General features: G+C 37.3%; 1 protein-coding gene across 1 annotated transcript; it reads left to right on the top strand.

Moving 5' to 3' along the window:
* Positions 1–6,134: 6,134 nt before the first annotated feature.
* LOC127834200 (uncharacterized) lies at positions 6,135–11,570 on the top strand. Its single transcript, XM_052359848.1, has 4 exons — positions 6,135–9,304; positions 9,506–9,612; positions 10,596–10,669; positions 11,549–11,570. The coding sequence occupies exons 1-4, from the start codon at positions 8,857–8,859 to the stop codon at positions 11,568–11,570; spliced, it is 651 nt and encodes a 216-aa protein (XP_052215808.1). The 5' UTR covers positions 6,135–8,856.
* Positions 11,571–13,624: the final 2,054 nt, after the last annotated feature.

Genomic DNA, 13,624 nt, shown 5'->3' with positions numbered 1-13,624 from the left:
TAACAAACATAGAAGCAGAAGACATCATTAGTTAAGATGATTTAATTCGTAATTATGTGCTTGATTGAAGGCGTAACAAGATTGTTGTCTAGATACAAACATTTGACAGATGACATTTGGACAGCGAGACATTGAGTAATATTTATGTATGCTAATTTATACACGAAAACGTCTGTGTTTTGCACACCCATTATGTGACTAAATTATCGCCATTAATTAGTATTAGTACAGTTTGGTTTAAAATACCCTTTTCTCAATCTCCTTTTTAGATTTCCCACTTAAATAAAAACGTGTGTCATGCATTTGCCCTCCCACTTTCTATGTTACATTTTTTCGTATTTGTGTAAATTAAAAGTTACTCGCAAAAAATGATCAAAAGTTCAACCTGTAATACCAGATTGTATGCACCATACGAAAATAGCTGGTTAAACTGATTTTACAATCTCAAAGGGACTCGTCCACAGATTGTCGATTGACAATTGTCGAACGGACAATTTTCTATATTTTTGTCAAAGATTCAAAAAATGATAAGAATATTGTTAACCACAGAGCGCGATTACACAAATGAAGTTGACTCACATTTTAAATAAATATTGGATAATGAGTAATCTTTACTTAAAATCGATTGATTCTTTAAGCGATACAAACGCGAAACGATCAAACAATTGAAATTGAACGTTTTTATTTTTTATTGTTTTTGTCCTTTCTGTTTATTGGTTTGTTGGTTTGTTAGCGTCAAACTTTAACATTGGCCATAACATTTGCAATATTGAAGATAGCAACTTGATATTTGGCATGCATATGTCTCTTATGGAGCTGAAAATTTTGAGTTGTGAAAGGTCAAGGTCATCCTTCAAGGTCTAAGGTCAAATATATGGGAAACATAGTGTTTCACAAACGCATCTTATTTATTTTAATTTCGTAAATTACATTCTTGTTAGTTTGTTTAAAGATAGCAATTCTATGCATTTAATTTAAAAATTCTATAAACTGTTACTGAGGGTTCATTATTTCGCAACATTCAAAATTGTTGATACCAAATTGGTAAGTCTAGAGCAGAGTTTAAAATTCAATTCTAATTTGCATAAACTAGAAAGCTTTATAACCATATATCATTTAAATAAACCATGCGCTGGAAAAAATAGGGTTTTAATGCATGTGCATGATGTGGCGTACCCGATTAATTTGCGCAGTCCGCACAGTCTTATAGGGGACGACACTTTCCGCTTATATGGTGTTATTTATCAGGGACGACACTTTCCGCTTATATGGTGTTAATTATCAGGGACGACACTTTCCGCTTATATGGTGTTATTTTGCTTAAAGGAAACCTCTCCGTAGCGAAAATTCAGTTAAGGCGGAGAGTGTCGTTTCACGTTAATCTTTGCACAGGCTAATCTGGGATGATACTGAAAGCCCCGTTTTTCCAGACCGATGCCGAAATAAACATTTGCAGATATTGCTTTATATTGCCGATTCAAAGTTTAATTTGTAATTATACTTACTTTGGTTTAACTAGTTAATATTTATGCTCTAGCAGCAAAAACGTATTATTCAACGCTAAATAATCAGTTTGAAGCCAGTATGCTTTATTATAATTAACAGCTGCTTTAAGTTGTGATAGATGAAAGGGATATACATATTTATGGTTTATTTCGCATATTCTGCTCTTAGCAAGAAATACTTGCAGTCAAACAAACTTGCTATTTTCCTTTGACCAAATTTGGCGTTCATGTTCGCTGATACCTATCAGCTTCACCTTTCCTTTGGTAGATTTAAAACAATCAATGGATCGCTGAAAATAAACAGCGAATCCCAAAAAAATATGCCATATATTTTGGGAAAACGGGGCTTAATGCATCTGCTTACAAGGTCATCCCTGATAAGCATGTGAAGTCTGCACAGGCTAATTAGGGAAGGCGCTTCCGCTTTTATGTGGTTTTCGTTTAAAGAAAATATAGATTAGGTTTAAAGTGTCTTCCCGGATTAGCCTGTGCGAACTGAACAGTCCAACAAGGGACGAAACTTAACGTACATGCGTTAGGCCTCGTTTTTCCATCCCTAGACTCAAACATAATATATTCGAATGGCACCACCATTTATCTGAAATGAAAATACGTCATAATACTTATTTTACTCCAGTGGCCCCACCTGGCGTCTCTTTACGCCAGCACGCACCACCTTGACGAGGAGGGCAAACACCCTGACCCCATGATGGGACAGGACAACGTGTTCGAGCCCGGGGGCGACCCCATCGGCGCCTACAAATACTATGTCCAGCCCAGTCTGAGGTCCGAGTTCAGCATAGAGGTCAGGGGTCAATCAATATTGAAAAGCGGTTAGATTACACTATAAGTTCTATTAAAGTTCAGCTCAGGAAAAGAATACGGGTTTTATCTAATTAATTTTGTTTGGAAACCTATGTATTTTAAGCTCGAGTTGATGGATAACCTAAGAGCAGGGTGTTTGTGAACAAAAACAGTGCACTCTTAGTCAGTGTTTAATCCGAGATTTTGCGGGACTTAATTTTACTGAGAGAGGAATTATAAAATCATATTAAATAAAGATGCTTTTTATATTGATGCTGTAAAAAGGATGTTTGTTTAGTTTTTGAATATATTTACATGAATACATATATTGAAAGAAAAACCCGTATTAAAATTACTAAAGCTGATTGAAAGACACTGTTTAAAAGACACGGATTTAACGAAATCCGCTATTACAGGAACCCCCATATCTCAACCGCCCAGTGTACAAGGACGGAGACTCCCGTAGTTCCGGCCTCACTTCCGGTGGGGACAGCTTCCGGCGCGGGGCCACCTGCCGGGTGGTGCTCTGTGTCTTCCTCATATTCTGCTTCATAGTCGTCGTCATAGCCGCCGTGACGCTGGCAGTTTTGTGTAAAAATTTTTTCTTACACTTTTTACTTTGTGACTTATTGTTGAAAAAAGCTTTGCGATCACAACAAAATATGGTGGTGTAATTCTAATGAGGTTGTATAATATGTATACGTAAAAACTGCAACATATAAGTTAAGTATGTTAACATTCAATGTTGTGTATCTTTTTGAAAACATATTAATAGCATTACATTAACCCATTTATGCCTAGCGTCCTGAAAAAAGGACATTGCAAACAGCGTAGATCCAGATGAGACGCCGCATAATGCGGCGTCTCATCAGGGTCTACACTGTTTGCTTAAACGAAATTCTGTAAGAAATATTCTAAAAATAGAAATAAATATACCAGACATCCCTACTTTTGGGAATAAATTGATCCAATTTTGAAGGATGGGAGAGTCCACTGGGCATAAATGGGTTAATTTAACTGTTCAAGTATTATGTTCTGCGTGTTATGACAGGTTTCGATATAAATTGTTTGTTTCGTTGCAGTATCGAAATCTCCGAGGAAATCACCGAGCGCCTTTGCTCCTATTGGTAAAACGTTTAACTATTAAACAGATTTAATGAAATACTAGGATACCTTTTATTCTTCCCTTTATCCTACCTTTTATATCACGAGTTTTATCTTTTTTGTATGTACTGAAAACTTATGGTACTATTTCCCTTATCCTTTGCGTACGTGTAACAAAAAAACCCTATATTTATTGTATGCTCTTTATTGTTATCAGAAACTTTCGAGTCAAGCGCAAAATTCCACAAATTCCAGTTTATCGATGCACTAAAAGATAACAGTAGCGAAGAGTTCAAAAAGATGGAAACAGAGTTCTGCAATGCAGTAAGTACTAAAGCAGGAAGCGATACCCTGTTACTATGGGCTGATGATGGTTTAATGCAATTCGTGTTAATTTGATTTCAAGAGACCGTCTTATATTGATCAAACATTTTTGTCGTTGAGTTTGCAGATTCAGTCGTCAGTAAACATTGAAGCACACTTTTTGATAATAAAGGACCCACGTGTCTTATTTATAACCCATCTAGGTAAAATCGTATCATTAGGATAAAATTAAACGTTTTTCTTCAGCATTCAATCCCTTTTTCACACGCATTCCTGTTTTAAGATTACACATAATCAACTTTGTGTAACCTTCCATCAACATATATTATATTTGGATCACTAGTTCACATGACCTTTAAAAATTAATGTGACAATAATTCAAACCTATGTAAAATTTAAAAATAGTTCCATGTTCTGACAAATTATGGAACATGAAGACATATACAATAATATTACAACATTTGCATTTAAATAAATAAAACATGTTTTGTTTATTTTGAACGAAAGATGAAAAAAGCTTCCGACGTCTTGGCAGACAAAAACTAGTACTATTGTTGTAATTTGATTTTTTTATTGCTTTTCAGATCAAAGCCATGTTCACTGATCATGATTCACCGGTACGACTCGAGTTTCATGAATGTGAGGTCATCGAATTTATGTAAGTTTACCAATCATGCACTGTTTAACATGTTGTATTTCTTTAATAATCAATCAAATAAAACATTAATGTATATCTTGCATCTGGTATAATGTTGAAATTATGAATACGTATTGTGTTTTCTTTGTTGTAATCAAAAGTAAACGGAATATGTTTGCAACCTATTAATTATTTATAACTGATCATTTACCAGCATCATTTTGTAATAGGTGTTTAATTGTTGTTGTCTTTAGAAATTCATGCATCTTATATTCTTATATTTAATATGACTTTCAGAAACGGAAGTATCATCGCAAAGTATCGCATAAAACTTCGACCACGAAGCTCTGAAGGGTTTAAGGCAGAGGAAAGAATAAATAAGAAGCTGGACGAATATTTTGCGGCGAAAGTCAAGGAAGAAGGTCCTTGGCAGAAAGTAAAGTTCAATCCAACATTTATACGAGGGTTTAAGCAACTTGTCTTTGAAAATACCATGGCGCTTGACATAGCAACGACCATCACGCCTGAAAATGCAACTTCGATTACTGGTGACATGAATGTTACGATAGCCGTTGTAAATATCACCGCTGTACCAGACGTTGTTACAGAAACAACCAGAACGCCAACGGTTACAGCTGAAACAAGTGAAATTACAACTAGAAACATAACAACATTGACAGATATAGGAACGACACATACTGAAGTTTTTACGACTTTATTCCCAACCATAACAAGCCCTAAATCTGAAATAAAAGCAATCGATAATTTGACTTCCATTAGAAGCACTTCGGTTGCGGAAAGTATCCCCACAGCTCCTGTTGAAACATTCACAACATCCGTGTTTGTGCACACATCATCTGAATCCGCACAAGACGCATCAACGCAGGTCATGGAAGAAACAATTGTAGCTGAAAAGGCATCCGTAATCGATCGACATACACAACTCCGAACTCTTGACGAAACATCAACCGCATCATCAGCTTTTACAGAACGAAGTATCTCTTCATCAACGCAATACGGTTCACACAATTTTACAGACAAATTATTTGGAGAGAATGTTACAAAATCGACAATTACCAAATTGGAAATCACCGACGGAGGTTGGCCGATTCCTGATCATACCACAATTATTTCTGAAACGATAAAACATACAACTGAACAACCGCTTGAAAAGATAAACACGTCGACAGAAGCTGAAACTACAACATCAATAGAGGACTGGCCTTGGACAACTCAAGATGATATAGCAATATCACCCACAACACAGATAATTAAAGATGAAGCAACACATATTCCTGAAATTTCAACAGAAGCTACTAAATCACTGTCGTCATCCCAATCGGTACAAGAAAATATTACTGAAACACTCGGAACCACAAGAACTATGAATGTTACTCAAAGTATTGTGTTCAGTACTGATTCCAATACAGATATGTCAGTTGATATAACAGCTGAAACAGTAACGCGCACAACAGAAGTAACGATTTTGTTGCAAAATACGACGCAAGTGTTTGCCAAAGTAGAAAACATGAAGCTTTCTACTGCAGTCGATTCAGTTGAACAATTAAGTCAGCCGACGCCCACGGACTTTACCAAAACAAGCACAAAGCAGACAACTGAGTACACGACACAAACATTACTGTCTACAACAGCACAAGAACTCACCATGTCAAACGGGGAAAAAAGTGTTAGTAATAGATGCAGTAACCTCAACGTCTACAAATGAGTCAGGAATAATTCCTCAATATCAACACGAGTCCAGTTGATGGGACCCTTGATTTTGAAGTTACAACAGATGCAATGGCGGCCTTTTACTGATTTATCAACACCTATTCCACTTATCATTACAAATGAAACCAAACTGACATAATTACTCGGTTAATGAGACTGAATGCAACGATAGCAGTGATTGACTCGCTGTCCATTCACAATGAAGCAGAGAGATTTAACGACACAACGACATCAGAGATAAGAGATATCGATATTTCTTCTGTACCGCCCTTAACAGCTTCAACTCTTTCGCCAGTGACCAGTCTAGAAACAACACAAGAAATGACGTCCACATCATTGCTGAGAGACGCAACGTCAACACCAAACGCAGTTTCTACGGATTTCACTCAAAGTACAATTAAGAAAAGTCTTCACCTGTTGATCAAACACAAACTATTACGTCTGAGTACTCGCAAACAACATCAGCGATTTTGGCGGCAAATGAATCAACCACAGCAGGGACATCGAATACGACTTCAATGACAGATACTGTAACTGATTCGAGCTTTTTTCAGGTTCCTTGAGCACGTCAGTAGACTTTCAAGACTTTTTTACAACTGACTCCGTAGGCGCACTTTCTCTCACAGACAAATCGACTGGTGAATCCCGTATTGCAGATACCAACCCAGGCACGCTAGGATATGTAACAACAGATGTAGTAAAAGTGAGAGATGAACTATCAACAAGAAGCTTCGTTGAAGAAACATCAACTATTCCTACCACTGGAACATATACTTCTACCCGTAATATAACAATTGCATCAGTCGGTAGATGTTGTAACATCAAAAGGTGATTTTCAAAAACTGATATTTCTCAAATAAGTGCCGGTTTATCTACTTCAGATATGCCAGTACTTAATAGAACTAGAAAAGAAGACGTGGATAAAAGCCTTGATTATTGGGACCCAAGTCTCGCAACAGATATACCTATAATCGATGAATATACAAGAACTGTAGGATCAACCGAAGTAATGAAATCATTACAAACGAAAGAGGGAACGCCATATACAGATACGTTAATAACTAGTACAAGTGCATTAGATATTTTAAAAGATAATACAGATCAAGCCAATCAAACCACTTTAGCCACCAATATTATTCCAAATATAACTGAAAATATTGCCATTTCTATCGCCAACGAAACAACCAGTACATTTACAACTGATACACCGAACACTACTACTGGACATACAGATATATCATCAGATTTTGTTGTCACTCAAACATTACTTGTTACAGAGAAAGTGGCAAGTAGCACCGACAATTACACAGGACCAATTTTGAATCAAACCACATTGAGCCTACTTTCAACAGAAAGTCATATGGTATCAGAAAGTACTAAACATGTAGATCATGAGACCTCTACGGCAAGATATGTAAATACAAACGTCTCCTCTCCCATCTAAAATTGAAACTGCTACTAACATCTCAGAGCCAGCGTCAACGCATGCCGTCACCACAGGTTTAGATTTAACTGATTACACAACATCCGTTTATTCTGATTCATCGCTTACTGCAACCGATATATGGGACATAGGAACTCAGGGAGCGGTCATTAATGAAACATCTGAAACAACGACCATCTCTTCGTCCGCGGACGCAATGAACCTTACCTCAGAAAAAACAGTCATTGAAACAACACAAAGTTCCGCAATAAAAGCTGCGACACATAATTTTACTGCTCGCTTAGATTTGAATGAATCAATTTTATCCTCATCAGAAGCAGCTACCGAAGCAGTTACCCCAATCGGTACCTTCGCCAATAACTTCTGAATCAGCAGACCGACAAATAATAATCACACCTGGGACCACAGAAAGAACACCGGACCGAAGTTTTGAAACCACAACCGTTGTGAATGTTTCTGATGCAACTATCAATGAAACGAAACATGCTAAAATTTCATTAACCAGTGATGGAAATGACACTACACTTACTCAATTTGCGACAACTAAGACATATAATGTTTCTGAAGAAATGCCAACTTCCACATTAGCTGTTAGTCAGGACACTATTGCTTCAACTTCATCTAGTGCAAGCCTTCTAAAGGAGTTAACTTCTGATACACCCTTAATGTTTGATAAAACAACAATGCAACAATACACCGAAGAAATGACCACCGTTGCTACAACATCAAACGATTTGACACATAAAAAAACAAACGGAAAAAGTTTTGCCACTGGAGACGGAATCAAAGACAAAAACCAACGCTTCGTTTGCGGATGCTTCTTCTGGACTACCTTTGTTTCCGACAAAGAAACGTTACCAACCACAACACTTATTGTGCCAAGGAAAACAGATTCGACGGATATTGTACTCACCGACTTAACATCGGAAATTCCAGGTTTCACCGATGAACCTATTATAACAACACCAAAAATGGATTATACGTTAGCTTCTGCTGATAAAAATATTTCACTGAGTCGTATGGTAATTGCAAACAATTCCGAGGCAGTAATTGTAGTCAAACAAGTTACCGCAACTGTCAAAGTGCCCTCACAACTGAAATAATGCCAAGGACAAATGTGTTTATCGAACCTGTTACTGTGTTGATGCATACAACTCAGACACCTCTGCCAGTTTTAACAACAGTTTTGACTCAAAACGATACATCAACCACCCTTCTAGATTCAAAATCTGGCCTTATAGAGACAAACGGAAACATCAGTTAAAACCAAGGAAGTGAACACTGTAGTTGACATTACGGCAGATATAATGTATTCAGACACGTATCTCGATTATACGACCGTAGCAACGGATTATGCTGCAGTGTTTTCGTTGGAAACCATGGTTTCCGCAAATCCAAATAGCAGTGCAATATCGGTTGAATCGTTCATCACCTCGGGTCATTCACTGGAAGATATAAGCAACGGTTCACTGAGCGACAACACGACCACAACGATACTTGATAAGGTCAAAGACCCGTCAAGTGTGTCTCTAAGCGGCACATTGACATCAAATGATAGTAAACTGCTAGCAGAAAATGTTACAGCTCGTACGGTCTCTGTTTCTCCTATAGAGCAAGCCGAAACAAATATTACTGACGAAACTTCTGGTACAACAACCGGAGTTATTGACATAACATCCGATGTTCAATCAACCAAAATCCCTGTTCAGCAAACGATATCTCCGAAGAAATCACCGAGTGCCCTTGCTCCTATCGGTAAAACGATTAACTATTAAGCAGTGAAAATAGATAATGAATTACTCTTATTCCTTTTATTCTTCCCTTTATACAACCTTTTACAAGCCGAGTTATATCTTTTTCTGTATGTACTTATGACGTATAGTACTATTTCCCTTACCATTTGCTTACGTGCTGCAGGAAAGTCTATAGTAATTGTATGCTCTTTATTGTTATCAGAAACTTTCGAGTCCAGCGCTAAGTTCCACACATTCAATTTTACTGATGTACTAAAAGATAACAGTAGCGAAGAGTTCAACAAGATGGAAACAGAGTTCTGCAATGCAGTAAGTACTAATGCAGGAAGCGATATATCCTGTTAGTTTGTGTAAATGACGGTGTAATGCATTTTTGTTAATTTAATTTCAAGAGAAAGTATTATATTGATTTGACACTTTGAAACACACTTTTTGAGAATAAAGGACCCACGTGTCTTATTTATGATCCATCTAGTAAAGTCGTATTATTAGGATACAATTGAACGTTTTTCTTCAGCATTCAATGCGTTTTTTTCACACACGCATTTCTGCTTTAAGACTACGTATTATCAACTTTGAATTATCTACCATCTACAATTATATTTGGATCACTAGTTCACATGACTTTTAAAAATTAAAGTGATATTATGGGCATTTTTCTCTGTTGAATTGAGCTGAAAAGAATTAACAGGTCAAAAGAGTAAGTTAAAATGTTGTCACTGATGAATTATCTGCAACTCATGTTGCCATCAGTTGTTTATAAAAATATATTTTATATCATATTTTACGTGACCCACCCATTCCTGTAAGCCGAAATGATCCGTAAAACAAAATGGTGTCTTTGTGTCGTATAAACGAATATGCACTAAAACTACATTTAGGTTCACATTGTACATGCGTGATCAGATGTCAAACGAAAGTACGGTTGATATTCAAATGCATTATTTTTCTCTTTCCGGGATATTGTTTTAGTATGTTGATGCTGCATTAACAAATTTAAGTGTATATGAAGTGAAAACACCAACAATAAATAACGGTTGCGATAGACACCTATAAACTGTTAGATGCCCATAATATCACTTTAATGTGACACTAATTTGAACTTATGTAAACTTTAAATTACTTCCATGATCTGACAAACTATGAAAACATGATGACATATAATGTAATATTAAAACATTTGCATTTAAGCAAATAAATCATGTTTTTTGAACAAATATGAAGTAAACTTCCGACGTCTTGGCAGGCTTAAATTAGTACTATTGTAATTTGATCATTTTATTGCGTTGCAGATCAAAGACATGTTCACTGATCGTGATTCCACCGGTACGACTCGAATTCATGAATGTGAGGGCATCGAATTTATGTAAGTTTACCAGTAATGCACTGTTTTCCTTGTTGTATTTCTTTAATAATCAATCAAATAAACATTAATGTATATCTGGGCCTAATGTGTGAAATTAGGAATACGTATTGTTTTTCGGGTTGTCATCAAAACTCAAAGGATGTTTGCAACATACAAATTATTTATAGCTGAGCCTTTACCAGCCTCAATTTGTAATCGGGCGTTTGATTGTTGTTGTCCTAGGAAATTCATGCAATCGTATATTCTATATGTTATTATTACTTTCAGCAGAACGGAAGTATCATCGCGAAGTATCGCATAAAACTTCGGTCCACGAAGCTCTGAGGGTTTGAGGCGGAGGAAAAAATAAGCCAGAAGCTGGACGAATATTTTGCTGCGAAAGTCAAGGAAGAAGGTCCTTGGCAGAAAATGAAGTTCAATCCAACATTTGTACGAGGGTTTAAGCCACTTTTTCTTTGAAACTACGACGACGTTTAAGCCTGAAAATGCATCTTCAATTACTGGTGACATGAATATCCCTGTTTCTCCTAAAGTGCAAGCCGAAACCAATATGACTGACACATCTTCTGGTACAACAATCGGAGTTATTGACATAGCACCCGATGTTCAGTCAAACCAATATCCCTGTCCAGCAAGCTCAGTCTCCATCAACAAACGTGACCTCTTTTACTGATTTTGTCGGCACTACATTGGCAGGTGCTATCAAATCTAGCACCGAAACACTAGTCACACAAGAGCTAGCACGAGTGGTTGCAAACTTTACTACTGTTGAAGAGAAAATACGGACAACTCAAGCAACTGTCAACGTACCATTAGATCAAACGACTTCCTATGAGCTCTTATATGATTTTTCCACATCAGAATCAATATTTGTAACAGATTCACCCGTCGCAGCAAATGAGAGCTCACTGACAAACGATAGTGTAATTCCCAGCAATGTAACGATATTAAAAACATTAACTGTTCGCGAAAATGACACAGTCCCTGAAATCAAAGTCAACAATACACTAGTGCTTTCAATGAACAATGAGAATTCTAGCCTATTAACATCGACGGGTTCCTTGCAAAATATAACAAGCGAAATAAAAAGCTCAACTGTAGACAGTTCGGCGGTAGCGTTAGAAATCGCAGTAGCAGTTTCTGATTCAACAACAAATGCCGCGGAATCCGTGACTGATATAAGAACGGGCGCAATAGTGGTAAACAGTCAAGATGGAGTTGACAAAGTAACTACAGAAGCTCCTATTTTGAAAGCACAAACTACTACTACAGCTCCTGCAGTGAAAACACAAGCTTCTACAGCAGCTCCTATAGTGAAAGCCCCCACACCAGACGATTAACAAAGAGATCATATATGATGATTGGACTACAGAATCAATACTTGTAACAAAATCACCGGTCGGGGCAAAGGAGAGCTCAGTTACAAACGACAGTGTCATAATCACGAATAAAGCAGACGGTTACCAGTAACGTAAGAATTGAAAACATCCTCTTTACGCGAAAATGAAAAGGTGTCTGGAATCATAAGAAACGCCAATTTGTCTGATCCTAACTTAATTTTACTGGTGGCGCAACCAATATCAACAATATAATTGTTCATTCAATAAGCAATGAGACGGTTTCCTCCGCCCAAAGATAACGAGCGAAAAGCAAAGTTTTATAAGAGAAGTATCGACTGCAGCGCTTGAAACGTTAAACGCCACAATAGCAGCGTCACGTTTACAAACAAATGCCACAGAATCAGTGACTGATAAAACGACGGGCCCAGTAAATCTAACCCGACAATGGAGTTGACCAAGCCATAACAACAACTCCTGTAGTGAAAGAACAAACGACTACGTCAGCTCCATAGTAAAGCACTACGAAAAACGACTACCGAAGAGCCCCTTTATTATGATATGACTGATATGACAACAGGATCAATATTGTAACTGAAGCACCTGTAGCGGCAAAAGCAGTCTCGGTTTCAAACGATAGTGTCATAATCGTGAATGAAGCAAACTTTAACAGTAACGGAACGATATTGAACTCATCCGCTCATAATGCAAAGGTGCATTCTATGAACAATGAGACTACCGAAGAGCCCCTTTATTATGATATGACTGATATGACAACAGAATCAATATTTGTAACTGAAGCACCGGTAGCGGCAAAAGCAGTCTCGGTTTCAAACGATAGTGTCATAATCGTGAATGAAGCAAACTTTAACAATAACGGAACGATATTGAACTCATCCGCTCATAATGCAAAGGTGCATTCTATGAACAATGAGACTACTGTTCAATCATCGTCGACGGTAACCTTGCCAAACATTATGAATGAAATTCAAAACTCGACTGTAGATGTATTCACTTCAGCGCTTGAAACGTTAAACGCCGCAGAAGCAGTGCCTGATTTAAAAACAAATGCCACAGAATCAGTGACTGATATAAGAATGGGCACAGTTATGCTAACCAGTCATGATGGACTTGACCAAATATCTACAGCAGCTCCTATAGTGAAAGCAGAAATTTCTACAGCAGCTCCTATAGTGAAAGCACTAACTTCTAATGCAACTCCGATAGTGAAAGAACAAACTACTACAGCAGCTTCTATAGCACTACGACAAACAATAACCGAAGAGATAATATATGACGATTCGACAACAGAATCAACATTGTTATAGAATCACCCGTCGCGGTAAACGATAGTGCCACAATAAGGAATACAGCAAACTTTACCGGTGACGTAACGATATTGAAAACATCCACTTTGCGCGAAAATGAAACAGTGTCTGAAATCATAGCGAATGCCTCTTTTTCTGATCCTAAATTAAAACTGAGTGGCGGTGCGACCAATGTCAACAATATCATGGTGCTTCCAGTGAACAACCAGACTGCCACCAAATCACCAATGTAACAAGCGAAATACATAACTCAACTGCAAGCGTATCCACTTTAGCGCTGGAAACGTTAA

The sequence above is a fragment of the Dreissena polymorpha genome, chromosome 6 (assembly GCF_020536995.1).
Source record: "Dreissena polymorpha isolate Duluth1 chromosome 6, UMN_Dpol_1.0, whole genome shotgun sequence".
Lineage (NCBI taxonomy): Eukaryota > Metazoa > Mollusca > Bivalvia > Myida > Dreissenidae > Dreissena > Dreissena polymorpha.
This window is presented reverse-complemented; position numbering and strand designations above follow the sequence as displayed.